The sequence below is a fragment of the Malus domestica genome, chromosome 11, assembly GCF_042453785.1.
Source record: "Malus domestica chromosome 11, GDT2T_hap1".
Classification (NCBI taxonomy): domain Eukaryota; kingdom Viridiplantae; phylum Streptophyta; class Magnoliopsida; order Rosales; family Rosaceae; genus Malus; species Malus domestica.
The window spans coordinates 36943695-36968317 of NC_091671.1; the positions used below are offsets into that span (position 1 = coordinate 36943695).

Below are 24623 nucleotides of genomic sequence, written 5' to 3' on the forward strand. Positions count from 1 at the left end.
TCTTGCGAAATTAGGCAAGATGTTGAGATTAAGGGACCTAACATGAGTTTATAAATAAGTTAGCTACGCCTTATATTACCAGCTAGTTTTATAGTAGAACTTCAATTTCTTCACAAGCAAAAGTAAAAAAAAAATAGAAAAAAACAAACTAGTATACAGAGCATGACGCTACTCATGAATTACGGAAGATGGGCTAACATCTCGTTTGAAAATGTTTTTAAAATGACTGTAAACGTTTTTGGGGAAATTAATTTTGGATTTCAAAAACACTTGAAGTGTCTTTTGAAAGAAGCACCACATATATATACTGCTTACATGAACACTTTCAAACAGCCCGAAGTTGTTTTTCTAGGATCCACATGGATTTTTATTACGGATTGGTTTAAAAAATATTTTAACTAAACACACATTCAGTCATTTTAAAAACACTTCCAAACGAGTCCGAAAAAGTTGAAGAGTTATGTTATTCCATTTGTAAGTAAGAGGTATTTAGATTCAACTCTCCTGAATGACAAGTTTGACATTAAATTATGGTTGACTCATTGTGTCGGGTTGATCGTGTTTATGGGCGACTTCTAACTAAACATGTCATTCGGATATGATTTGGGGCCCAATGGCCCATCACACAAACTCGCACCACATCATTTGGTCCTACAATGTAGTGATATTTTTTGTAATTTATAAGTGAGAGTTCTTAAGTTCGATTTCATCAAATGCGAAGTTGAACTACATTTTTATGGCAAACCCTTGCAAAGGCTCACAGATAGATATTAAGGAAAACTAATGAAAAAAACTTAAAAACTTTGAGTTTTAACGATAAGAACAAAATAACGTGTAAAGTAAATAGTATCAGAATTGACTATTTAGTGTAAAAATATGGTTTTTTTGTTAAAGTTTACCGAATATTATGGTTTATTAAAAAAAAAATTTTAAAATAAAGAAAAAGAAAAATGAAATTCTATTTCCAATTCCTCCTTGCTTCTCATTCACAAGACAGCCCCGCGAGGAAAATCTGCAGTGCTAGGGTTTCTGAACCACTCCGAGCTCGTTCGGAGACGGAATCCATGCCCAGAAGCCACTCCGTACGATTCTCTTAGCCCTCTACCTTCCCGAAGGTTATTAATTTCTACAATTTGCGCTTTTTTCCTACTGTTTCAACTACCTTCGTCGAGTATCACTTTACTTTCCGCAGGATATAATTCCTTTTCTGTTTGGTTGGCGCGAAAAACGAAAATATGATTCGAATTTTTTGAATGTAATTATTCCAGTTGGTTTCAGTTCTGCTGGGTTGTAATAATTTTGGGAATTCTGATTTTTTTTTTAATTTCTTGTGTTTTCTTGGCAACCAAACGTAGGGTTAGGTAGATGGATGTGGATTAAATTGATGGATTATAATTCCGATTTTGTTTTAATATAGTTGAGTGAGTTAGAAGAAAGAGACTTGGTTAGAATTATGCCTTCGAATGTTTAAAATTTGAGGTTTCTAGCTGGGTTTTGATTGTTTGGCTGAACTTTTAAGGTTGATGGTGGCTGTGAGAAATAAGTTCGTCGTTGGTAGATAATTGAGATTAATTTTGATGTCATTCAGGTTTGATTCTGAACGGGCTTGGTTGATATTTTTGAGAAGAGCATATTTTTATAGTTGAGTCTTTGAGTAAAAGAAAATCATGTCTGGAAGAAATCGTGGACCACCTCATACTGGATTGCCCCCTCCGGTTCATGAATCCCCATATGGAAGAGGACTTGGGCCGATGCCCCATCCAGCATTAGTCGAGGAAATGAGAGAATCTCAGCTTGGCATGGGTCCCAGACAACGTCCTCCCCACCCTGCAATAATAGAGGAGCATCTTGCGGCTCAACATCAAGATATACAAGGACTTCTAGGTGATAACCAAAGGCTGGCTGCAACCCATGTTGCACTTAAGCAGGAATTGGAGGCTGCCCAATTTGAGTTGCAGCGAATGGCTTACCATGTTGATTCACTGCGGGCAGACAAGGATGTTCAAATGAGAGATTTGTATGACAAGTCTGTTCGTTTGGAAGTGGACCTTCGTGGAGTTGAGGCCATGCGGAATGAACTTCTTCAGGTTCGTGCTGATATCAAGGAGCTCACTGCTGCGAGGCAGGAGCTCTCGGCTCAGGCACAAGCAATGACACAAGATCTGGCTAGAATGACTGCTGATTTGCAACAAGCACCAGCTTTGAGAGCAGAAATTGAAGCAATGAAACAGGAATTGCAACGTGCTAGGTAGATTTTGCATGATTTATTTTTGTGCTTGAATTTTATTTTTATGTTTTGACTATAATCTATGGATTTGTTTTAACCATATGAGTTTTTGTTTGCATTTAGAGCTGCCATTGAGTATGAAAAGAAAGGATATGCAGAGAATTATGAGCATGGTCAGATCATGGAGAAGAATTTGACATCGATGGCTAGGGAGCTGGAGAAACTTCGTGCAGAAATTGCTAATACTGAGAAGAGAGCACGAGCTGCAGCTGCTGTTGGAAATCCAGGTATACATTGGAGCTTTTTTAAATTGGTTGTCACTGTAACATTGAAGCCATATGCACAGATTGATGATAATTATATGTTATATGTTCTTTACTTGGAACTTCACATGAAATTGCTGTGGGTTTTGTCTTTTAATTTTCTCTAAAGCTGTAGGTTATAATGCAAATTATGGCAATCCTGAAGCAGGATATGCAGGAAATCCCTATCCTGCCAACTATGGCATGAATCCTGTAAGTTTTGTTCTCTTTCATGAATTCATAATAGGCGTTGTGTGTGTGCATGCCTGATTAAAGCATTGATGTTTTTGTTTTGTATGTGCCCATGCAATAATTCATATCTGTGTAAACTGCTGGGCTATTATGCATACATTATTTTCTTCTAAGTGAGGATATGTTTTAATTAGTTCCTCCCTCATTGTTCAGGTACATAATGGTGCTGAAAATTTTCCTCAGTATACTCCTATGCCCGGTTCGTCAGGTGCTTATGACATGCAGCGAGCTCAGGGACACAGATAAGCTAGTTCATCCATGATGCTGAGCCCTGTCCTGACTGGTATCTTGGCTGCAGCATATTAGATGCTTAGGTCTGTGATTGAAGTGTTATCTGATAGTAGACATTTTGGAAATTTTCTTGTTTATTTGGCCTTTAGTAACTGTACCTAAACACATCACAAATCAAATTGCCTTGATGGTGCAGTAAAGTTTTCATAATTTGGTGTTCTTTGATGCACATATTGTACTATGTTCTCTAAAATGAATTTCATTATGATATCAATGCTCCGTTTCCTTAATATATAAACATTGCCAACTGTTGTATATGGATAGCTGATAATATTTTCTGAATTTTGTTTGTACTTTTTTTGTGCTCTTCATATATCAGATGCTTGGTTTGTTAGGTCAGTTTGTTGAATTTCGTCCGGTTTGAAGCAAGAACATTGCTAGTGTTTTACAGTCCCTTGATTATGAATTCGTGTCATTTACTTGTGAACTCTGTTATCTTAGCAAATATGGTTTATTAATACTCTTCCTATTTATTGTTTAAGGTTAGTTTCTCTTTGCATCTTGTTTGCCCATATATATTAAGGCTAATTAGGTTTCTGCCCTAGAAGCTTTCTTGCCTGTGCACTTTGGTTACTGCAGTGTTAGGGGAGCAGTCCTGCTAGAAGAACTTTTACTAGAAGCACAACAATTTTTTATCAAAGTCCCAAGTGCTTTTACAATCCTAAAGGACTGTTAAGTTTTCTGTCGAACATTTTCAGAATCACTTTTGGTTATTTGAAAGCGTTCTTCCAGATGCTGTGCCAAACAGGCCCAGAATGTTTATAAGTTGATCTTTGATAATTGGTAGTACAACTTCTTCAATTCATATGAGGACTCAAGTCCTTTATCATTGTAGCTTGTCATTTCTTCTTTCATTATTATTATGTAAGCACTTGGTGAATTTGTTATGTGCTAACCTACGATCAATGTATTTTTTATTTTTATATGCCTAGGGTTTCTTGTTCCTCTTTTGTATTAAGCAATATTGTTTTTTTCCTGTCTGTTGACTTTGTACATCTTGTAATATTGTCCATTCTATTATATTATCGTTGCCTCATTTTCACATCATAATGGTCGTGCTAGCTTAGCTAGCTTAAAACTCAGGAAAGTTAACTTTTCATGGAATCCTATAAAGGAAGAACATATCACACAACCGCACACATGAGAAGATAAACGCTCTAAAACTACTGTATTATTTTGTACAGCCCACATTAAATCAACAGGGTGTGAATCAACTCTTCATGTTTATTTGGTTAGTTGGTTATGATTTTGATTTTGATGTTCTGGAGATTTCTGGATTGATACCAGTTGTGGAGTTTTGGTTGTATTTGGCGAGACTCAGACTCTAATTACAAACAATGAGTTAAGACATTTTTTTAATGCATGCAAAATTATTTAAAGGAGTAAGCTTTGTGGGATTGGTAATATCATTTTTAGTCCCAAAACAAGGAATAAGGAAGAATTCATATTGAATCCGTAAAAGGTGTAGCAACATCAATTAATATTAGAACTGCATGTAAAAATTTCTTGGGATATTGGACTGAATACTCAAGGACAGACCATTAACTTATTATATTTCATAGATTTAATAGAAAATTGCCGTTTAAGATTTCGTTCGCCATTGTTTTACTGTTAGTGCTAATAACCAAATTTTTGCAGCAGTACATAAACAAACTTGTTAGCCATGGGCTTTATTTTAGTTTTGTTAGACGTTGTTGGGTGGCTTATGTCGTACTTTGGGGGTCTCGAGTGAGTATGTTGGTTTCCATTGAGTTATGCTGCTCATGAGTGGAAGCGCTCCTCAAAATCACTTACAATCTCCGGTGCAGGCTTGCTGTGAAGTTTGAATGAGCTGTTACCCCTTGCTTGATTTGTTATGTCCAGGAAACCTTTGCACCGAGGAAACTTGAATCTGTTTGAAGTCAATTTTCACTGCTTATAATTTGAGTTAGATTCCTTGTATCTGTTTTCTTAGTGGAACAATTTAGTTAGTTTGTTGGCACGGCTAGGAAAATCTTAGTAAAGTGTTCCCTCTTTCTCTCTCTTCTATCTCCCCTCGTTCTCTTCGCTCATTGTGCATGTTAGTTTGTCGGCACGGCTAGGAAAATCTTAGTAAAGTGTTCCCTCTTTCTCTCTCTTCTCTCACCCCTCGTTCTCTTCTCTCATTGTGCATGGCATATGTAAAGAGAGGTCTTCATTCTTCCCCTTCACTTTTGACTTATGGATTATAAGTTCTATAGTCATTCATTTATTTACTAAAACTATGGTGAGACAATTTGTGGGACAACGGGAGTCGACTGTTCAAGGCATAGATTTTTTAGTTGTGAACTTGTGAGAAAGTGCTCAATTTTTTGATGAGTTTTTTCAATGAGTTGAGTTCAAGAGATACTCTTAAGGAAACTTTCTTTCCGTATCTCGCTTCTTTTAGAACAACAACAGCATAAATGTAAGGGGAGTGTATTCATAATATGAGGTATGCTGTTCATTGAGAAGACTTTCAACAATGGAGCTGCAGAATGAGTTTCCAGTCAAGTAAGTGATTTAAATTTCTGACTTTTCCCAGTCTTTGTTTGTTCTTCTATGCTTTTCTAAATATTCCCCTCTTAGTTGTTACTGCAAAATTGGGTTTTCTTTAGAACTGGACTCATTAGTTTTGTGTCCAAACCCCTTGTCAGTGGCATTTTTTAGGAATTTCCTTGTGATCTGTGGTTGAGGTAGTTTGGTGCTTGGTATCCTTGATCCTCTTATTTACGCCTGTTGGGTCTTAGACTTCAAATCAATGGAATAATGTTTAGACTTCCATGGTTGCACCTTGGCAGCACGTAGGATTTTATTCTCAGGATATTTTGTTTTGCATTGTTACTGTGATGGGCAAGCTCTGACTGATTCGTATTTCAGGTCTGCTATGTGTGTAGTTAATGTAAAGTTAATTAGAGCTTGCTTTCCTTCTTGACTGCAGTATTTTATATCATAAATTACTAGAAGCAAGTAAAGCTGGATATAAAATTGGATAGTATTTTGGTAGAACAAAAGTCATTTTGGATACTTTGGATATCGAGTTTAGAATGAAAAGGCTTTACATTGAAGCATGAGGAACTCTTGTTACAAGCATAAGGGAATATAACCTCTTTTGGTTTAGGTATGCAAGGGTTGTAATGAAGCATCTGAGTTGTGGTGCACTATTGAGCTTAATGTCGTCTGATGAGAATTTGAAATTACTGACTATGAAATTTTTTAAAGTATTCATAGTAGAATTAGCCTAGGAGGAGCTGACGTTTTCAGTTGACAGCATTCTTTCTTTTCTTGGCAACATGGCTGGGTTTTGGACCATGAAACCCCCCTTGGTAGATTTACCACCAGCTCTCACCACAGAAACTTTATGCGCAACATTTAGTTTGTGTAGTGTGTTCCATTATGGAAATCACAACTTTATGATCTTAAAACTGTACATGAATTTTCTTTTGGCTTTTACTAGAGCACGGCACTGTTTGGAAGATTATATATGATTCAACTACTTTATTTGGGTGTTATTTTATACGTAGGACTAAAATAAATGCATAACTAACTTTCAGATGTAGAACTTTATATTTAAGTTCTTATGCTTATCTGATATGATGGTTTAAGCCTTACGTCAGGGCCGCTTAGTTTTCTCTCTGCCCCGATACACTAGTTCATCCATCTGATTATACTGCCACCTAAATTTTTTTCCTGTATTTTGGGGAGGGTGACAGAGGCAGTGTTTAGCTGGTTTATGTGTAAGTATGTTATACTCATTTTAAGAAGCTGTATAATGGAGCAGGGTTTAGCTGCATATGGTACCCTATTGCATGACTTTTCTCGAGTGGAATGGAGATATGAATCTGTAACTAATGCTGTTTCCTATTGAATTTGTGTTTAATCAAGTCTGTCTTTATGTCCTATTTTCTCTTGAGTTTTGTTCATGATCTCTTGCATCTTTTAGAATTGAGGAAATGATGACATGTTTATATGCTTTTCTGGTCTCTGATATTCTTCATGTATGTCTTCATCTCCAGGTTCACAATCTTTTGACCCTGCAAATCTGCTGCCTTCCATGTATGTCCAATGTTCTCTCGAGTTCCGCTCACGATTACTGCAAATCTGCTCATGAGGTATGTCTAGCCATTCAACTTTGCACCTTTCTTTTTTGGTTTATCATTTCGATGCTACTGCTATTTTTGTTTTGTAATTAAGCACAGAATACATTATAAATGAGGTAATAGTACCATTTTAGAATTTTTTTTGAAAAAGAAGACAGATACATGATGTAATAAGCAAATTTTGAAAATATTGAATGGGCTCATATGTGGTGATGCAAGATTGATACTCTTACTAAAGTGACTTGGAAAGTTAGAGCCATGATTCTAGAAATAGTTGTCACATAGGTTAATCTAATGAATTTCCAAAATAAGCTTATGAGAAGAGTGAAACTTTGCAGAGAGAACAAAGGATTTAGGGTTTTAAAATCTGGATAAAGGTTTCCTAAAAGGTAATAAGAGAATCTTTAATTAATATGCAATGGCTAAAGGTGACGATTGCTGATTAAACCTCTTGGATACCTGTGCTTCAGATTAGACATACACGGATTTGTGGGGAGATTGTAAATGTTGTTGGCAAGAAAGAATCAGCTTGACTCTGGTGGTTCAAGTGGCTCTTGAGAATAGCGACATAGTTACTTTTGGTGCGGGTTTAAGGAGAGAACCCAGGTTAAGGTTTTAGGGGTCAGTTAAAGTCTACATTTTCAGAAGGAATAAAAAAATATAACCCAGAGGATTATTTCAATTCCTATGCCGCTTAATTTTAAGTTCCGTGACACAGTTCTCAAAGAAAGCTCAAGGGTTGCTGGAACCGTCTTGAATTGAATAATCCCCATATAAGTTAGCAGTTAGATTAGACAAAGAAAAGAAGAGAGGGAGTGATTGGATGGGAGAGGTGAAAAAAGAGGAGACTCGGGTAAAAATAGGGCTCCGCCAACTTGGTTTGATTTTGTCTAAAATAGTGTGCCCACAATCAAACATAAGTTCTCACAATGATCAATTACTCTTCACATACACAAAAAGAATGAATTACTCTTACAAGTCTCCATTGAAAAAATAAAAAAGGAGACATTTCAGACAGGATATATGTGTACTAGGATATATTTAACTACCGAAAATTTGTAAGCTGATTCATTTTATTTTCCTTATTAAGTACTTAATGTGTGGTTCAAACCAGTTCCCAATCTTCCTCTCCTTCGTTAAAGAACCATTGACGACTCAACTCCTTACTATCTGAATTGGTCAGCTTCAATTTGTGGTAGAGGCCAAAAACCTTCCTTTTAGAGTCGTCAACCTAGTTCCTCTTATGGAAATGCCTTGTGAAAGCTTTACTGTGGACACAGTTGATGATCCATTTGGGGCTGAGCAATTGATTGCTTCGTAATAACCCACTGAAATCCTTCTAGTAGTATTTCAACCTAGTCTAGAAGTCTTGTGGACGCAGTTGTTGGAGTTTAGTGTATGATTGCTCCATAGGAACACATTGAAAATCAAATAATCGTGTCCGATTTTGCGGGTCAATAAACATGATTCACAAGTGCTAACCATGTTTGGCTCGACATTATTTGCATTGTTACGTTTGTATGCAAATGTTTTTATGAATTTATTGCAAGCATTTGCATATATTCAAAGAGTTTTGTTGTATGCAATTTATTTGGTAAGTTGAATTATATTCTCAGGTGGTGATTTCTTATTGCGGCACAAGCTAAAGGCAAGAATGGTTTGGTTCCCTGTTATCTTAATGCAACGAACAAACAACCAGGCGGTTCGATCTTATGATCGTATGTTGGCCGACCATAAATGGTATCCTCCTGCGCACTACGTACTACTTTAATCAGGCGTTTCTAAGATACTAATGTTGTGTTTGGACGAGGGATTGTAGTAGTACCAAGGGACTTAGGAAGGACTGTAGAAGTGCACTGCAGAGCATTTGATTGATGCATTTGAAATGACTGCTTACAAGGAGCCATTTGAGAAGCCGTTATTTAGTCGCTTTGTAATGCTCATGTAGCGTATTTTCAATCCATCTATCTAATGTTTTCTAGTGCACCTCTAAATAATTTTGACTAAATCTCTTGGTACTTGGAAATTCCTCATCCAAACACGCCAACGCCATAATGGTTTTTAGTTTTATGACGGAGAACCCTTTTCCCTGAAGAGGAGTCTCCAAAGTGAGATAACACAGTTATGAGCAAATCGACGGTGAGCGAAAAATAAACGATCCTGTTAATGTTCTTTACCCTATTGAATTACATTGAACATGATACCAAAAAACAGAAAGAAATTGTTATATGATTGGAAAAAAACAACCTAATCTTAAGCCTTTTTCGGTCTCTGGGATTGGATTGGAAGGGTAACTTTCTATTTTTCAGGGTAAATTGAGGGTAGTCTTTTGCTTGGTATTATAAATCTCCTGGGTTTGTTTTGATATATTTACAAAGTTCCCTTTTCCCTGCATGCATTATTGTAGGTGGAAACTTATGAATACAAATTTCGGAATCGAGCCCAAGATGAAACGGAGTTGGATACATACCGTAGGTAATGTAGACGGGGGGTTGATACCGAACGTATAGGTAATGTGGTATATGGTGGCGGCGGCGGTGATTATGAGGGTGTTGGTGGCATAATTGGTGGTGGCTTCTGGAAAATGGTGGCGACGGTGGAAGTGGAAATGAGGTGGTGGTGGTTGCTTTATTACAGAAGGGAGAATGCATGAGAAACACAATAATGGTAAACAATGTCATATTTGAAAACTAATGAAGATTTTAAGAAAACTGAAAACGTTCATTAAAGCTATCCTCTACTTTTTATGATCTCAAATCGTATCAGACCCCTTTTCTCTTCCAATACGTTTTTCTTTAGCCCTTTTGCATGGAATCAAAAGAAAATAAAAAAATACAAATAGAGAGGCGTCGAGAAGGAGAAAATGTCCGAAAATCAACTTTGATATGGTTATCATTTTCAAGTGCCATCCGTTGTTGGAAGGAAAATTTGGAAAAGTAACTATATTTTAGACTCTATATAGAACTATAACCACCATTTTAGTTGTATGATAATTCTAACCAAAACTTGATGTAAAAGTACTAATATACCCTTAATATTAGAGTTTCTCATAACAAAAACAAAACCTCATTTAAACTCTCTCGCAACCATCTGGTTTCTCACCTTAAACCAAAAACCAAAAGAGCACCCTTTACCGATTTCTCATGGTTTTATGTTTAGTTTACTAGGTTATCTTCATTTTTCATGTTCTCTGATTACATTTGATTATCAATATCTACTATATATATATATTTATTTATTTATATTAATTAAAAAAGAGTGTAGGAAATGGAGGGGTTCGAGAGTAGGGGTACTGGGTAGTATTCAAGAGGCTATCTCTTTAATGCTTCAAGATTTTAATTAATTATTGTTTTTTCATGGTTAAGAGCAATGGTGAATTTTTTTGTTATTAAAGGTATATTAGTACTTTTACATCAAGTTTTGGTTAGAATTATCATAAAACTAAAATAATGATTATAATTCTTTATGAGATCTAAAATATGGTTACTTTTTTAAATTTCTCTTGTTGGAAGTGCCTCGTTAAGAGAAGGGGTGTGATATTCACACACCCCTTTTTACTTCTCCCACACCTTTTGGGTTTTCGGCTGTCGGATCGGATGAATTGAAGAATATCAACGGATATAAATTAACAAAGGTGTGTGAAAAGTAAAAATAGGTGTGTGGATAACAGAATTTTAGATCTTGACTGCCATGTGCATGTTAGATGACGAAGAGCCAGTTGCAAAACACTGTAAACACCTGAAAGCGAAATCAAGTACTCACTAGCCGGAGAGGGAAAATGCAGTCGTCACTCTCATATCCCCATGGAATCACAGGCTTCTTCAAATTCCAACCGAACCCCATTTCAAACCAATCGCCACCGACATCCAAATCATTCCCGTTCTCTCACTACACCAACACATCTCTTTCCTCTTCTTCCATTCAGCTCGCTCTAAGATCCCACTGCAACTCGCAACCACAATTGCAACCACAATTTCCCAGCAAACCCACTTGGCATCTACCCTCGAATCCCTTTTCACCGATACCAACAGCCAAGAACGCACGATTACCACTAGCTCCGCTTCACTGCGGCATTTCGTCGAACAACTCCAACGCAAATGCGACTAGGAGTTTCAGAGATTGGGTTGAACTGGTTGGTGAGGCTGTGTCGACTGCATTTCCGATTTGGGTTGCTTTGGGGTGCCTGTTGGGGCTGCTCAAGCCGAGCTCCTTCAATTGGGTCACACCCAACTACAACATCTTAGGTTTGACACTGACCATGCTCGGCATGGGCATGACCCTCACTTTCGCCGACCTTCGTGGCGCCTTGGCTATGCCCAAGGAGTTGCTTGCTGGCTTTGTTCTTCAGTACTCGGTCTGTAGCTCCACATTTCATATGTATATTAATGCTTATATTTAATTAGTACATAATTGAATCGAATACTGAATGCCGTTCAATACATTTTGTTTGATGCATATAGCTCATTGTTGTAGTCATTAGCCTTTGTGTTCATATCACATAAAATCATTGATATTTGTATTAATTTTCCAGTTCAAGCCTTCAAGGAAATGTCTTTGTTTTTGGCGACTCCGAATATATAAATTTGTTTAGCACTCTTAGTTACCCTTGCAGTGTTCAGCCTCCTGTTATCTTAGGCTCCAGTGTCAACAACTTTGATCTTGCAAACATTTCAAACTCCATGTTGTTTTGTACTGGGGTTAAAACTTATGGTTATGTGTCCTTTGATCTGTTTAGGCGCAAATATGTAACATTTACGATTTAAATGGTGAGTGCTACTTGCAGGTGATGCCTTTATCAGGATATTTTGTGAGCAAGCTTTTGAATTTGCCATCGTATTATGCAGCTGGTTTGATATTGGTTGGTTGCTGCCCAGGTGGTATGTATCTGTGCCAGTCTTTTCGTAGATATCGTTGTTATGTTTACTCAATCTTCACCGCTCTTTCTGAATACAATTTTTCCCCGGTTAATTCTTTGCAGGAACAGCAAGTAACATTGTAACTTATATTGCACGGTACATGAATCATCTGAAATAGTATCAACTTGTCGTAATTGTCCCACCCCTTTATGTTGCCAGCCCCAACAGAGTGTTGGTGAGTTGGATGGGTATGTTATATTAAAAAAATATTACAGGATTGGCACGCCTTCATTTCACTTGCACCTTGCTTACCATCTTGCTTCTCAGATGAATAAGACCGAAAGGGATGATACTAAAACTTTCAAAAACTAGGGTGACAAAAGTCTACTTTACTTTTTTCCCCTCTCCTGGCCAGAGGATCTGATGACCTTGTTGTTTTTGCAGTGGAAATGTGGCACTTTCGGTTTTAATGACAGCAGCAAGCACTTTATCAGCTGTGGTTGGTAAACTGACATAAATTTCTTTTGATATTTTTTTGTTCTTTAAGTGGTGAACTGGTATGGTCCAAATTTTTGCACATACATTGAAAACTGGTTAGAAAGATAAGTTTGAATCAAATTTTCTGCTAAAACTTGCGGAAAAATTAAATTTTAATTAACATTCTGTCATATCAATTTCTTTTGCCTGTCAAAAGCTACGGGGAGCATCAAACTATCTCCCTTTGGAAATGATTTGGTAAATATGAATTATGAGTAAAATTTTCCTTTGTTCGATTCTCAACCTAAAGTGATCTGCTGAAAGATTAGACCTTAACCCACCGTTTGGACATGGGAAATAAACTTGAAATTTGGACAAAAATCAGAATTTTTAAATTGAAATGACCAATTCTCTTGTTTGGATTTATAATCATCGCCGTATGCCACTGAAGCTCAAGGGAAAATTTTATAGGACGGCAATAAGACCGGCGATGCTGTATGGCACAGAATGTTGGGCGGTGAAACATCAACACGTACACAAAATGGGTGTAGCGGAGATGAGGATGCTTCGTTGGATGTGTGGGCACACGAGAAAGGATAAGATTAGGAATGAGGATATCCGGGGTAAAGTAGGAGTAGCCGAAATTGAAGGAAAGATGAGAGAAAATCGGTTACGGTGGTTTGGACATGTGCAAAGAAGGCCTACTGACGCTCCGATTAGAAGATGCGACTATGGGACAGAGATTCAGGGCCGAAGGGGTAGAGGAAGACCTAGGAAAACTTTGGAAGAGACTCTAAGAAAAGACTTAGAGTACTTGGATCTAACGAAGGACATGACACAGGATCGAGCACAATGGCGTTCTAAGATTCATATAGCCGATCCCACTCAGTGACTTGGATTTTCCAAGTCTCCAACCGAGAAGTTTTCCTCACTCGGAAAATTAAGGGAACACTACCCCAACCTACATGCTCCACTCAGAAAGCTTCAACATACAAGCTTCAACAAAAGAAAATTCAAAGAACTTAGCGAAGAAGGCTTTGGTGTTTTTAACACAGTACGTTGAAATGAAGGAAATCTTATTTATTGATATCCCCAATAAGCTACAAATATGTACATATACATGAGTCAAAATAAACACACAAGAGGGAGCCTTCATAAAGGTTGCTTAGGAGAAGTCTCAGCAGTCGGTAGAGCCCCAGAAAGAGAAGGCACCGGAGGGGGATCATTTGGAGCCTCAGTACTGGACAGAACCCTAGAAGGAGGAGGCATCAGAGGTTGATCATTTGGAGCTTTATTACGCGGTACAGCCCCAGAAGACGAAGGCAATAAATGCCTTTGGAACAAACCCACAAATCTCTGATGATCAAGTAAAACTTGACCATCAGTTTCCTTCATCTGGTCAAGCTTCCTCTTCATGTTTGTAGCATAGTCATGTGCGAGCCGGTGCAACTGTTTATTCTCATGCTTGAGCCCTCTAATCTCCTGTTTGAGACTCATCACTTCAGCCGCCAATGATTCAACTTGGCGGGTTCGAGCAAATAGGCGTTGGGCCATATTAGACACAGAACCTGCACACTGAACACTGAGAGCCAGCGAATCCTTAACAGCTAACTCATCAGACCGTTTGGAAAGTAGTCTGTTATCTTTGGGAGTGAGAAGGTTCCTGGACACCACCGCAGCGGTCATATCATTCTTCATCACGGAATCCCCAACGGTAAGAGGACCAGTAGGGGAGACGAAGGATGGGCGCCATATGTTGTCTGGAGAAGGCGGGGCTGCCTCTTCAACAAGGTTCAAGTCAAAACGACGGTCGGAGGGGCCAGACATTTTCAAAGTTGTTGAAGAGAGAAGAGGTCGGACAAATCAAGATCTTAGAAGTGCAAGAATGAAGCTTCTACTGGTGGAGATTCAAGTGTGCTTTGGAACTTAATGCCAGCCCCTATAAAAATCTGCACTCGACGGAGCTTCAGAAATCGAAGAGGCGCCTGCTCAGAAATCGAAGAGGCGTTTGCTTTCTCAAAAGCTGGGCTGCTTAGAGATCACGAGGGTTGATCTCAGAAATCGAAGAGGCGTTTGCTTTCTCAAAAGTTGGGCTGCTCAAAGACCACGAAGGCCGATCTCAGAAATCGAAGAGGCGCTCGCTTTCTCAAAAGCTGGGCTACCCAGAGACCACGAGGGCCGATCTTAGAAATCGAAGAGGCACCTACTTTTCCAGCCTTGTCAGCACCTGTCACACGCACACTCAGCTTTGCGGAAATTATGGGCATTCTGTCGAAGACTTCTGGGGAAGTAGAAAACACATGAATCTTACTGTTCAATCACCCACTTCCCACACGCAACAATAGCTCATGGGTACCACAGATAACTTTGCCAAAGTTGAGCACGTGAAGCTTGCAGCTCCCACTACATCGCTCTGACCAAGAAGGGTAAAAGAATAGCAAAGAAACAGCACTAACAAAGTTTAGACCCATAAATTTTGAAGGTCTAGCTACCATATTATTACCCACAAGGGTAAAGGAACAGTACCACTGCTGGATAATTGGAAAGTCCCTGTGTGTCAACCTCTGTGCTTCGTGGCAAGGTAGACTAGCAAACATGCCCAACCTTTACTCACATTCGAGAAAACACTCCCAACAAGATTGCTTGCTCCAAAATCGAAGAGGCACCGCCCTCCGAATCTCGAGAGCCAGACTCCCAACATGATTACTTTCTCAAAAATCGAAGAGACTGCTCCCCGAATCTTCGAGAGCCAGACCCCCAGCATGATTGCTTTCTCAAAAATCGATGAGGCATCGTTCTCCGAATCAATCGAAGAGGCGCTCGCTTTCTCAAAAGCTGGGCTGCTTTGAGACCACGAGGGCCGATCTCAGAAATCGAAGAGGCACCTACTTTTCTAGCCTTGTCAGCACCTGTCACACGCACACTCAGCTTTGCAGAAATTATGGGCATTCTGTCGAAGACTTCTGGTGAAGTAGAAAGCACATGAATCTTACTGTTCAATCACCCACTTCCCACACGCAACAATAGCTCATGGGTACCACAGATAACTTTGCCAAAGTTCTCTGACAAAGTTGAGACACGTGAAGCTTGCAGCTCCCACTACATCGCTCTGACCAAGAAGGGTAAAAGAATTGCAAAGAAACAACACTAACAAAGTTTAGACACATAAATTTTGAAGGTCTAGCTACCATATTATTACCCACAAGGGTAAAGGAACAGTACCACTGCTGGATAATTGGAAAGTCCCTGTGTGTCAACCTCTGTGCTTCGTGGCAAGGTAGACTAGCAAACATGCCCAACCTTTACTCACATTCGAGAAAACACTCCCAACAAGATTGCTTGCTCCAAAATCGAAGAGGCACCGTCCTCCGATTCTCGAGAGCCAGACTCCCAACATGACTACTTTCTCAAAATCGAAGAGAGGGTAAAGGAACAGTACCATTGCTGGATAATTGGAAAGTCCCTGTGTGTCAACCTTTGTGCTTCGTGGCAAGGTAGACTAGCAAACATGCCCAACCTTTACTCACATTCGAGACAACACTCCCAACAAGATTGCTTGCTCCAAAATCGAAGAGGCACCGCCCTCCGAATCTCGAGAGCCAGACTCCCAACATGATTACTTCCTCAAAAATCGAAGAGACACTGCTCTCCGAATCTCGAGAGCCAGACCCCCAGCATGATTGCTTTCTCAAAAATCGAAGAGGCATCGTTCTCCGAATCTCGAGAGCCAGATACCACAGACCACTTTTTTCAAAGTGCTCTGACAGAGTTAAAACATGTGAAACTGGCAGCTCCCACTATTGTGCTATGACCAAGCAGGGTAAAGGAATAACATTACTACTTGTTGTTAGGGAGACTCCTATATATGTCGACCTCCATCCCCAACGGACAGGCAGACCTGCAAAAATGCTCAACCCTTCATCATATCTGAGAGGGCACTCCCAACGAAGCCTTTCGAAATATTCAGCTTTCTTTCCCCCCGATAATACCTCTGCAAACAAGCTATACTAGAGCAAGAATATCTCATATCATCAGGGTTAAAAGCAAGAGTATCCCATATCATGCTTTTTCCCTGTCTTTTCCTTTGGCCTTGTTTTTACCTGCAAGACAAGGAGAAAGAGAGCAATCAGTCAGCACTTGGAATCAAGCTTCCAGCCAGGAACTGACTTCCTGGAACCCCTTACCTGATTACTTACCTGACATTGCTCTCGAGTACTCATCTTCAACATCTTATGTTTCCAGGGAAGATTCCGCATCTGCTTGAGGAACAGATAGGGCAAGTGCGAAGGATACAAGGAAGCATGTGGAGACAAGCGTAACAGCACACGTGCCGATACATCCATTACTCTGTCAAAAGCAAAAGTATCCCATATCAGCAGGGTGGAACGTACTCTAGATTTGATGGACTTGTTTTGACCCTCAAATTCTCCAGTCGGCCTTATACTCTGGAGGAAACCAGAAAACCCTTCAGCTCAGTTCAAGAATAAGCCTGTGGAAAGTTACTTCTTCAAAAGCAAAAGTATCTCATATCATCTCTTCTCATTTTTCTTCTCTTTATCCTTCATGCTGCTGCAAGATGGGGAGAAGGTGAACAATCAGTCGGAGCTCTGATTGCTTACCTTATCTGTCACCTCTTTCAGCAGACCCCCTAGCTCGGCGACTTGGGGGACTCCTACTACATGGTTTGTATCGCGCTTGACCAAGCCTGAAACTACAAGTAAGCTTCAAGTGAAATTGATACATTACCTTGTGCATCTCCACCAGTTAAAGATACCACCCCTGGATGGAGGAAGAGTACTTCCAGAGAAGATGCCACATCTACCTATGAGACAGATAAGGCAAGTCAAGACGACACCACACTCCGATACTTAGAAGTTTCGTGATTAAGAGATCATTCTCCCATAATATTTCCTAATGTCATTTGTAATAAATCATTCACTTGTACTCACTAAAGGAGAGCTTGAACCTATGTACTTGTGTAAACCCTTCACAATTAATGAGAACTCTTCTATTCCGTGGACGTAGCCAATCTGGGTGAACCACGTACATCTTGTGTTTGCTTTCCTATCTCTATCCATTTATATACTTATCCACACTAATGACTGGAGCAATCTAGCGAAGATCACAAAAAGCGACCGTTTTCGCTACCTAGGATCTATCTTGCAAGAGAACGGAGAATTAGATGGAGATCTCAACCATAGAATACGAGCTGGATGGATGAAGTGTAAGAGTGCATCCGGCGTGTTGTGTGACCGTCGTAGGCCACTGAAGCTCAAGGGAAAATTTTATAGGACGGCAATAAGGCCAGCGATGTTGTATGGCACAGAATGTTGGGCGGTGAAGCATCAACACGTACACAAAATGGGTGTAGCGGAGATGAGGATGCTTCGTGGGATGTGTGGGCACACGAGAAATGATAAGATTGGGAATGAGGATATCCGAGGTAAAGTAGGAGTAGCCGAAATTGTAGGAAAGATGAGAGAAAATCGGCTCCGGTGATTTGGACATGTGCAAAGAAGGCCGACTGACGCTCCGGTTCGAAGATGTGACTACGGAACAGAGGTTCAGGGCCGAAGGGGTAGAGGAAGACCTATGAAAACTTTGGAAGAGACTCTAAGAAAAGACTTAGAGTACTTGGATCTAACGGAGGACATGACACAAAACCGAGCGCAATGGCGTTCTAGGATTCATAGCCGACCCCACTTAGTGGGAAAAGGCTTTGTTGTTGTTGTTGTTGTTGTTACTATTACTAATGACTTAAATTATAAGCTTTTTTCAAGGAACCTTACTTCTTTTACCCTTTTATATTGTAGATCATGACCCCATTTCTCACAGCTAAACTTGCCGGCCAATATGTTGCCGTAGATGCAGCTGGGCTCTTATTCTCAACACTGCAGGTAAGCTTTCAATCGTTTTGCCTTTGTCTTGTTATAGCTGTTGCTGTTTTAAATTATATAAAGGTACCATATGCTTTGAACACAGGTTGTGCTTCTCCCTGTTTTGGCGGGTGCATTTCTGAATCAGTATTTCCAAGGCCTGGTTAAATTCGTCTCCCCCGTGATGCCACCCATTGCTGTAGCAACTGTAGGTGTTCTTTGTGGGAATGCAATTGCCCAGAGTTCATCTGCAATCCTTACATCTGGTAAACAAGTGGTGCTTGCTTCCGCTCTTCTTCATGCAAGTGGATTTTTCTTTGGATACATCTTTTCAAGGATGCTTGGGCTCGATGTCACATCATCAAGGACTATCTCCATCGAGGTTGGCATGCAGGTAAGCATCATTGGATTGTTTTTTTTCTTCTGGATTTTTTAAAAGAGAGTTTCACAGCTTTTCCACTGCTATTTACTTTCTAGTGAAAAGACTTTGCATTCATTTATTCAATCGAAACGACATTACAGTCAATTGTTAATTTCATTCTGAACCAAAGCCATATGATTGCTTGTATTGTGTGGGTGCGCACACGTGTGATGTGTGTGTATATATGATTGAAAGAATCCATGTCAATTTGTATGCGTTATCAGTTGTCTTCTAGTGTTGTTATCGGCTCTTCTATGTTTCAGAATTCGGTGCTTGGAATTGTTCTAGCCGGTCAGCACTTCGGAAACCCTCTAACTGCGGTACCATGTGCTGTTTCCAGCGTTTCTCATTCAATCTTGGGTAGTGCCTTGGCAGGATTCTGGAGACAGACCGTACCAACCCAGAAGCAAGATTGAAATGTATCTGTCGGAATTTCTTTTCGAACGTTTTAGCTGCGGAACAGTTGGATTTGCACTTTCCGGTGCTGGTCTGTGAATAAGTTGAACAATGTATGTACTTTACCTTTCAATGTGAATCCTTTGATTTTCTCTCTGGATTTTTTTTTTTTTTGTTATGTATAGAGGGGGAATATAAAGGATAAAGGAGGGATGAGCAAAGATGGAGGAATGGCGGCGGGAGGTTAGGAAAGAGTAAACAAAATGAAAACTGAAAACTAAAATCAATTTCTAGTAGGTTTTGTTTTTATTTCTTATCCTACGTCCAATCCACCATTTCGGTTCTTTATTTTACCCTATATATTCCCTCTATCTTGGACAAGAAAAGTTACAAATAGTCAAATCTAAAAGGAAGATTGAACTAGGAAACAAGAGAGCAGGTACACTATTTTAATCAATTGGCCTAATTTACATATACAAATCCAATTCATTCGTCTTATATTTCAATTCAAATCCCTAATCCCTAATCCCTAATCCCAAATCAAAACCTCAAAAAGTGTCCCAAACTTCTCAATCAATCACCCCACCAAATCATTTCCACCAAATTTCATTCAAATAAGATCGTTTATTGTATACTTATGCGAGAGCTGTTTGATTTATGAATTTTCATTTGGATTGGCAGGCCTTGCAGATGTTTATGTCTGTCCTCTAAAGATTTCTTCCAAATATTTAGATATGTGGTATGCACTTTGAGTCCCTACTATACATCAATGCATTTTAACACTACTACAAAAAACACTTTGCGCGACGAAACAAGTTTGTTGCGCAAAGTACAATTTCGTCGCGCAAAACCTTGTGAGATGAAAGTTTGATCGTGCATGGTTCGTGACGATAGAGTTTGCATGATGAAAATTAATCTTTGTCGCGCAAAGCTACTTTGCGCGATGACGAAGTTTGTCGCGCAAAGTAACTTTGCGGGACGAAATATTTTAAAATTTTAAATTAAAATAAATTAATTTAATATTTTGCACGACGAAATATTTTGTCGCGCAAGCTTTTTGACTTTTTGTTTTATTATTTCTCTTATATTAATTTAATTATATTAATTGTTTATGCAATGAAATATTTGGTACCGTAAGATTTTTCGAATTTTTACTTTTTTAATTTAATTTAATTGTATGATATTTTTAATTACTTTAATTTAAATTGACATATTCAAAATAAAATTACATATGAAAAATAGTGATCAAATTATCCAATATATATAATATATTCAAAATGTACACATAAATTAACAAAGTACAATAATAAAATCCTAATACAAGTCTATTGTGGTGGTAGTGGCAGCGGATATGTTTTGATAGCGTCTTAATCCTCAACTTTAGCCGTCAAAGTCACGACGATTCCCTACAAAAAAAAATATAGTCAAATAACAGAAAAATAACAAAAAATAATAATAAAAAATTGGCATAATCTCCCCTAAAATTGGTATACCCCAAATCCGACCCCAAACTTCACTCCTCATCCTATACTCGACCCCAAACCCCACACCAAACTCAAAACTAACTCCAAATACACATTAATGAATTTTTTTTTTGGGGAGAATATACCTTTTGGCAAGATTGAGAGTGAGTGAGAATGAGAGAGGGAGGAGTGAGTGTGAAAGAATTAGAGGAGATAGTGAGAGAGAGATGAGAGAGTGAGTGAAAGTGAGAGATAGTGAAAAAAGAGAAGAGAGATTAAGTGAGAGAAGTGAGTGTGACAGAGAGGATCAGATTTGGGGAGAGGGAAAGGGAGAGGAGAGGTAAGAGTAGAGAAAAACATTGAGAAAATGGTGGAGGAGTTATTTTGGTTTTAAAAGCCGTAACACTTTGCGCGACGAAGGATATGAGTTTGCGCAATGAAATATTGGTTGCACAAAGTCTTAAAAAAAAATTCCGCGTCCCATTTTTGGTGCCCGCCCAAATTTTTAGAGTTTTGCGTGAAGAAGTGTTGGTCGCGCAAAGTTTTGAGCGACAAAAAATTGGTTGCGCAAAGTCTTAAAAAAAATCCCCAAGTCCTGTTTTTGGCTTCCGTCCAAATTTAAGGATTATGCGTGACGAAATATTGGTTCGTAGAGCAAAATTTATAAAAATAATTTTTATAAATAATAAAAAAGAAAATAATTTTTTACAATTTAAAATACAAATAAATTAAAATAAATAAGGTTTAGGCGACCAAATGTGTATTCGTCGCGCAAAGAAAATAATAAAAAATAAAAAAATAATTTAGTTTAACAATATAAAATATAAAAATAATAATGGGATACGCATTTTACGAAACTAGCTTCAACGATCCAACGATCAAACTTGTTTGTATATACTTCGAGATCATGTACGCCAAAAATCGCAAAAAACAAACATTTAGAGATCAAGGAATGAGACAAAACTTTTTGACGGTTATAAACTAAAAATCACGATTTAACGGTTATTTCAACTTCGATTTTGATGTTTTTTTTACAGTTACACTCCTTGACCCTATATGAATACAATGAATTAATTCGATCGTCAATTTAAAATATATTTTTCTAACAAAAATCTGATCCGAACTACAATAATATATTTTTCTAACAAAAACCCGATCCGAACTACAATAATAAATTTAAAGCTACTTAACAAATATATATACCGTTCAATTTCTTAAGTGTTATACGTACAAAGTAAAAAACGAAAATAAATTGGTTTAGGCGACGAAATATTTGAATTACGTCGCGCAAAGATTTTAAAAAATAATTTTTTATTTTATTTATTTTTGTAAAGACTTTGTGTAACATCTCACATCGCCCAGGAGGTGGATCATGTAAGCCTTATATGTATATTCCCATCTTTTCCTAGCATGAGACTTTTTGGGAGCTCACTGGCTTCAGGTTCATCGGAACTTTGAAGTTAAGTGAGTTCGCGCGAGAGCAATCCCATGATGGGTGACCCACTGGGAAGTTCTCGTGTGAGTTCCCAGAAACAAAACCGTGAGGGCGTGGTCGGGGCCCAAAGCGGATAATATCGTGCTACGACGGAGTCGAGCCTGAGATGTGGTGGGGGCCCGGGCCGAGATGTGACACTTTGCATGACGATGTGTTTTTTTGTTGAACAAAATTTCGTCGTTCAAGACTTTGCGCAACAATGTTGTTTCGTCGCACAAAATTTTGTCACGCAAGACTTTGAGCGACGAAGTTTAGAGTTTCGTCGCGCAAAGTGACTTTGGATGATGATGTGTGTTTCGTCACACAAGAGTTTTTTTTTTACTAGTGTAAGTTGCTTAGATATTCCACTTGCTAGATATTTGTGGATTCTTGATCACACATTCAGCCATTAAATTCAGTAATATATGTTGTTGTTGACCCTAAAAACTACCAAGCCTACGTGGTGCGTATGCCGAGTAATCTATGAGCTAACTACGTCATTCGGTTGTATGTGCGACGTGCCAACTCGTCGGCCGAGCTCGGGCGAGGAGTAAAATTTGTTGATGTTGCGTTGGGTGCGCTGCTGACTTCTGAATCTTGCGACTGCGGCCGAGGAAGGAACACTCTCGACCTTCGGGTTCTAGAGCCTGAAGACAAGGCTGCTAGTTCTGCGAAGTTCAATATCAAATTTGGCTTTCAATGTGCCGAATGTAATAATTTGTAACACCCAACTTCGCCCAAAAGGCTAATGAGATGACCTCTGCCAATAAAGATTCAAAAATCTTCTCGACTGAGACTTGGATAGATAACTAGTCACCCTCGACGCAATGCTATCTATGCCGACTGAAGATGCTGCGAGACCGACTGATTCTACGGTGACAGTGCTATCTATACCGACTGAAGATATCACCGGTTGCCTTCACAGTACTGTTTATCCAAATTGAAGATGTGTTGGCGAAAAAGAAAATAGAAAAATCTCAAAGTTGTTGAGAGGGTTTGCGCACGGCAATTTTGTGGTGTTGAATTGGAGGTCCTCTCCCGTTGCACCGAGTCTTGTATTTATAGGGACGAGTATGCGGTTGATAATTTTGTGGACTCTAATTGCAACTTTACCACCTCCTCCCCGTGCTAATACACGATATCACCGCCATTTTTTAACTCTTGATAAGCTAATCCCTTTACTAACGATTATCACAACTTGAATCGGTGATAGCCAGGCTCAAAATTTCAAATACTTGACCACGTGCATACATGGTGATGACTCTGGGAAACAATTCCGATAATTCATGGTATGCCATCCTTATCTCTTGCTCATCCCATGCATGATATAACTCACGTGGCATATCCCTATTTGACCGGCCAAGTGAAAATACTACAGATGCCTCATCAAGTTGAACCCCATCGAGTATATCATTAGTGAATTAGACTTCTAACTGCCGTAGACTACATGATAAGATGAAATATAACTATAATCATGTTGGAGAAAAAATCTTTTTGTTGACGTAAAAATACTTTAACATAAACTCCAAGATAATCACTTTGATGGATAATATCTTGATATCAGAATAATTATCGTGAAATATATTAAAAATATATGTAATTCACTTTTCATCCGACGGTTAGGAGCTATGCCCACCTAACGGCCTTGATTGTACGGGCCGATGATGTAATTTTGGGTCCAAACACAGCCCCCCAGTTTCCTTGAGCTTCGGCTCGTAAGCCGAATGGCTAAGGAAATTAACTGGTTCATAGCCAACAACATCTCGTCGTATTGCCGAAACAAATTTTGTTCCTCGGCATTAAAGTCACCTCTGTTCTGGTAATATCATAAAGCAGGGCCAAGGCCGAGAATAATTGGGGTCGAGCAGGGCCGAGGCCGAGAGTAATTGGGGCCGAGGTCAATAAAAATTTCCAGGCCTGCCCATATATACATGTAAACCAGATTGCCTGATGTGATTTGTCGGCCATGCAATCAGCATATATATGTGTGTGTATATATATATATATATATATATATATATAAACCTGCCTGATGTGACGCTGCTATACATATATATATACCTGCCTGATGTGACGCTGCTATACATATATATATATATATATATATATATATCCCAATGTGACAACATCCATGTGATACTACCATATATATATATATATTCAACCAATTCTGCCGAAAATGTCTGCAACCATTAGGTTTGGGGTTTAGGCTTAAAGCCTTTCCTCAACTGATTTGACCTTTCAAAGCCCCACACTTATATATATATATATATATATATTTCCATGACGTGCATACATCAAGATGAGAAGCCTCCATTTCTTCGGCAAGTCTAACCAACCTCGCCGAGCTTGGCAATACAAGACTTTGAATCTGCCAACACCTATATGGCCACCATAGCATTTTCCTAACTCTCGGCTTCGGCCTAGACATCCGATTTATTTTTTTATTTCCCCCCCATCTTGTTGCCCCCTTTATTTTCTTAAGTATCAG

The 24623-nt window shown here is 38.8% G+C and overlaps 2 protein-coding genes across 11 annotated transcripts; both read left to right on the forward strand.

Annotated features, from left to right (window-relative positions):
- Positions 1 to 931: 931 nt before the first annotated feature.
- On the forward strand, positions 932 to 9926 carry LOC103431991 (protein FLX-like 1). 10 transcript variants are annotated; one of them, XR_001789715.3, is made up of 8 exons: positions 945 to 1115; positions 1589 to 2248; positions 2351 to 2514; positions 2660 to 2742; positions 2935 to 3095; positions 7086 to 7181; positions 8786 to 8909; positions 9577 to 9926. XR_001789715.3 is itself a non-coding variant. In XM_008370165.4 (5 exons), the coding sequence occupies exons 2-5, from the start codon at positions 1668 to 1670 to the stop codon at positions 3025 to 3027; spliced, it is 921 nt and encodes a 306-aa protein (XP_008368387.2). In that variant the 5' UTR covers positions 932 to 1115; positions 1589 to 1667; the 3' UTR covers positions 3028 to 3286. The 10 variants fall into 10 exon arrangements, 6 of the variants coding, with proteins under 6 accessions (XP_008368387.2, XP_008368396.2, XP_008368391.2 ...); XR_011573233.1 differs by having other exon boundaries at positions 2666 to 2742; XR_011573235.1 differs by lacking the exon at positions 9577 to 9926 and having other exon boundaries at positions 2699 to 2742; positions 8786 to 9439.
- A 900-nt stretch (positions 9927 to 10826) lies between these two features.
- On the forward strand, positions 10827 to 19347 carry LOC103431975 (probable sodium/metabolite cotransporter BASS1, chloroplastic). Its single transcript, XM_008370148.4, has 7 exons — positions 10827 to 11523; positions 11953 to 12046; positions 12148 to 12181; positions 12470 to 12524; positions 18316 to 18399; positions 18485 to 18772; positions 19063 to 19347. The coding sequence occupies exons 1-7, from the start codon at positions 10948 to 10950 to the stop codon at positions 19213 to 19215; spliced, it is 1284 nt and encodes a 427-aa protein (XP_008368370.3). The 5' UTR covers positions 10827 to 10947; the 3' UTR covers positions 19216 to 19347.
- The last annotated feature ends 5276 nt before the right edge of the window (positions 19348 to 24623 follow it).

What these genes read in the sequence shown, in the direction of transcription:
- LOC103431991 (XM_008370165.4), top strand. Translation starts at nt 1,668, where the DNA reads ATGTCTGGAAGAAATCGTGGACCACCTCATACTGGATTGCCCCCTCCG. An exon ending in CAGGAATTGCAACGTGCTAG is followed by an intron (nt 2,249 to 2,350) that starts GTAGATTTTGCA and finishes GTTTGCATTTAG; the next exon opens with AGCTGCCATTGAGTATGAAA. An exon ending in CCAACTATGGCATGAATCCT is followed by an intron (nt 2,743 to 2,934) that starts GTAAGTTTTGTT and finishes CTCATTGTTCAG; the next exon opens with GTACATAATGGTGCTGAAAA.
- LOC103431975 (XM_008370148.4), top strand. Translation starts at nt 10,948, where the DNA reads ATGCAGTCGTCACTCTCATATCCCCATGGAATCACAGGCTTCTTCAAA. An exon ending in ATTGTAACTTATATTGCACG is followed by an intron (nt 12,182 to 12,469) that starts GTACATGAATCA and finishes TTGTTTTTGCAG; the next exon opens with TGGAAATGTGGCACTTTCGG. An exon ending in CCATCGAGGTTGGCATGCAG is followed by an intron (nt 18,773 to 19,062) that starts GTAAGCATCATT and finishes TCTATGTTTCAG; the next exon opens with AATTCGGTGCTTGGAATTGT.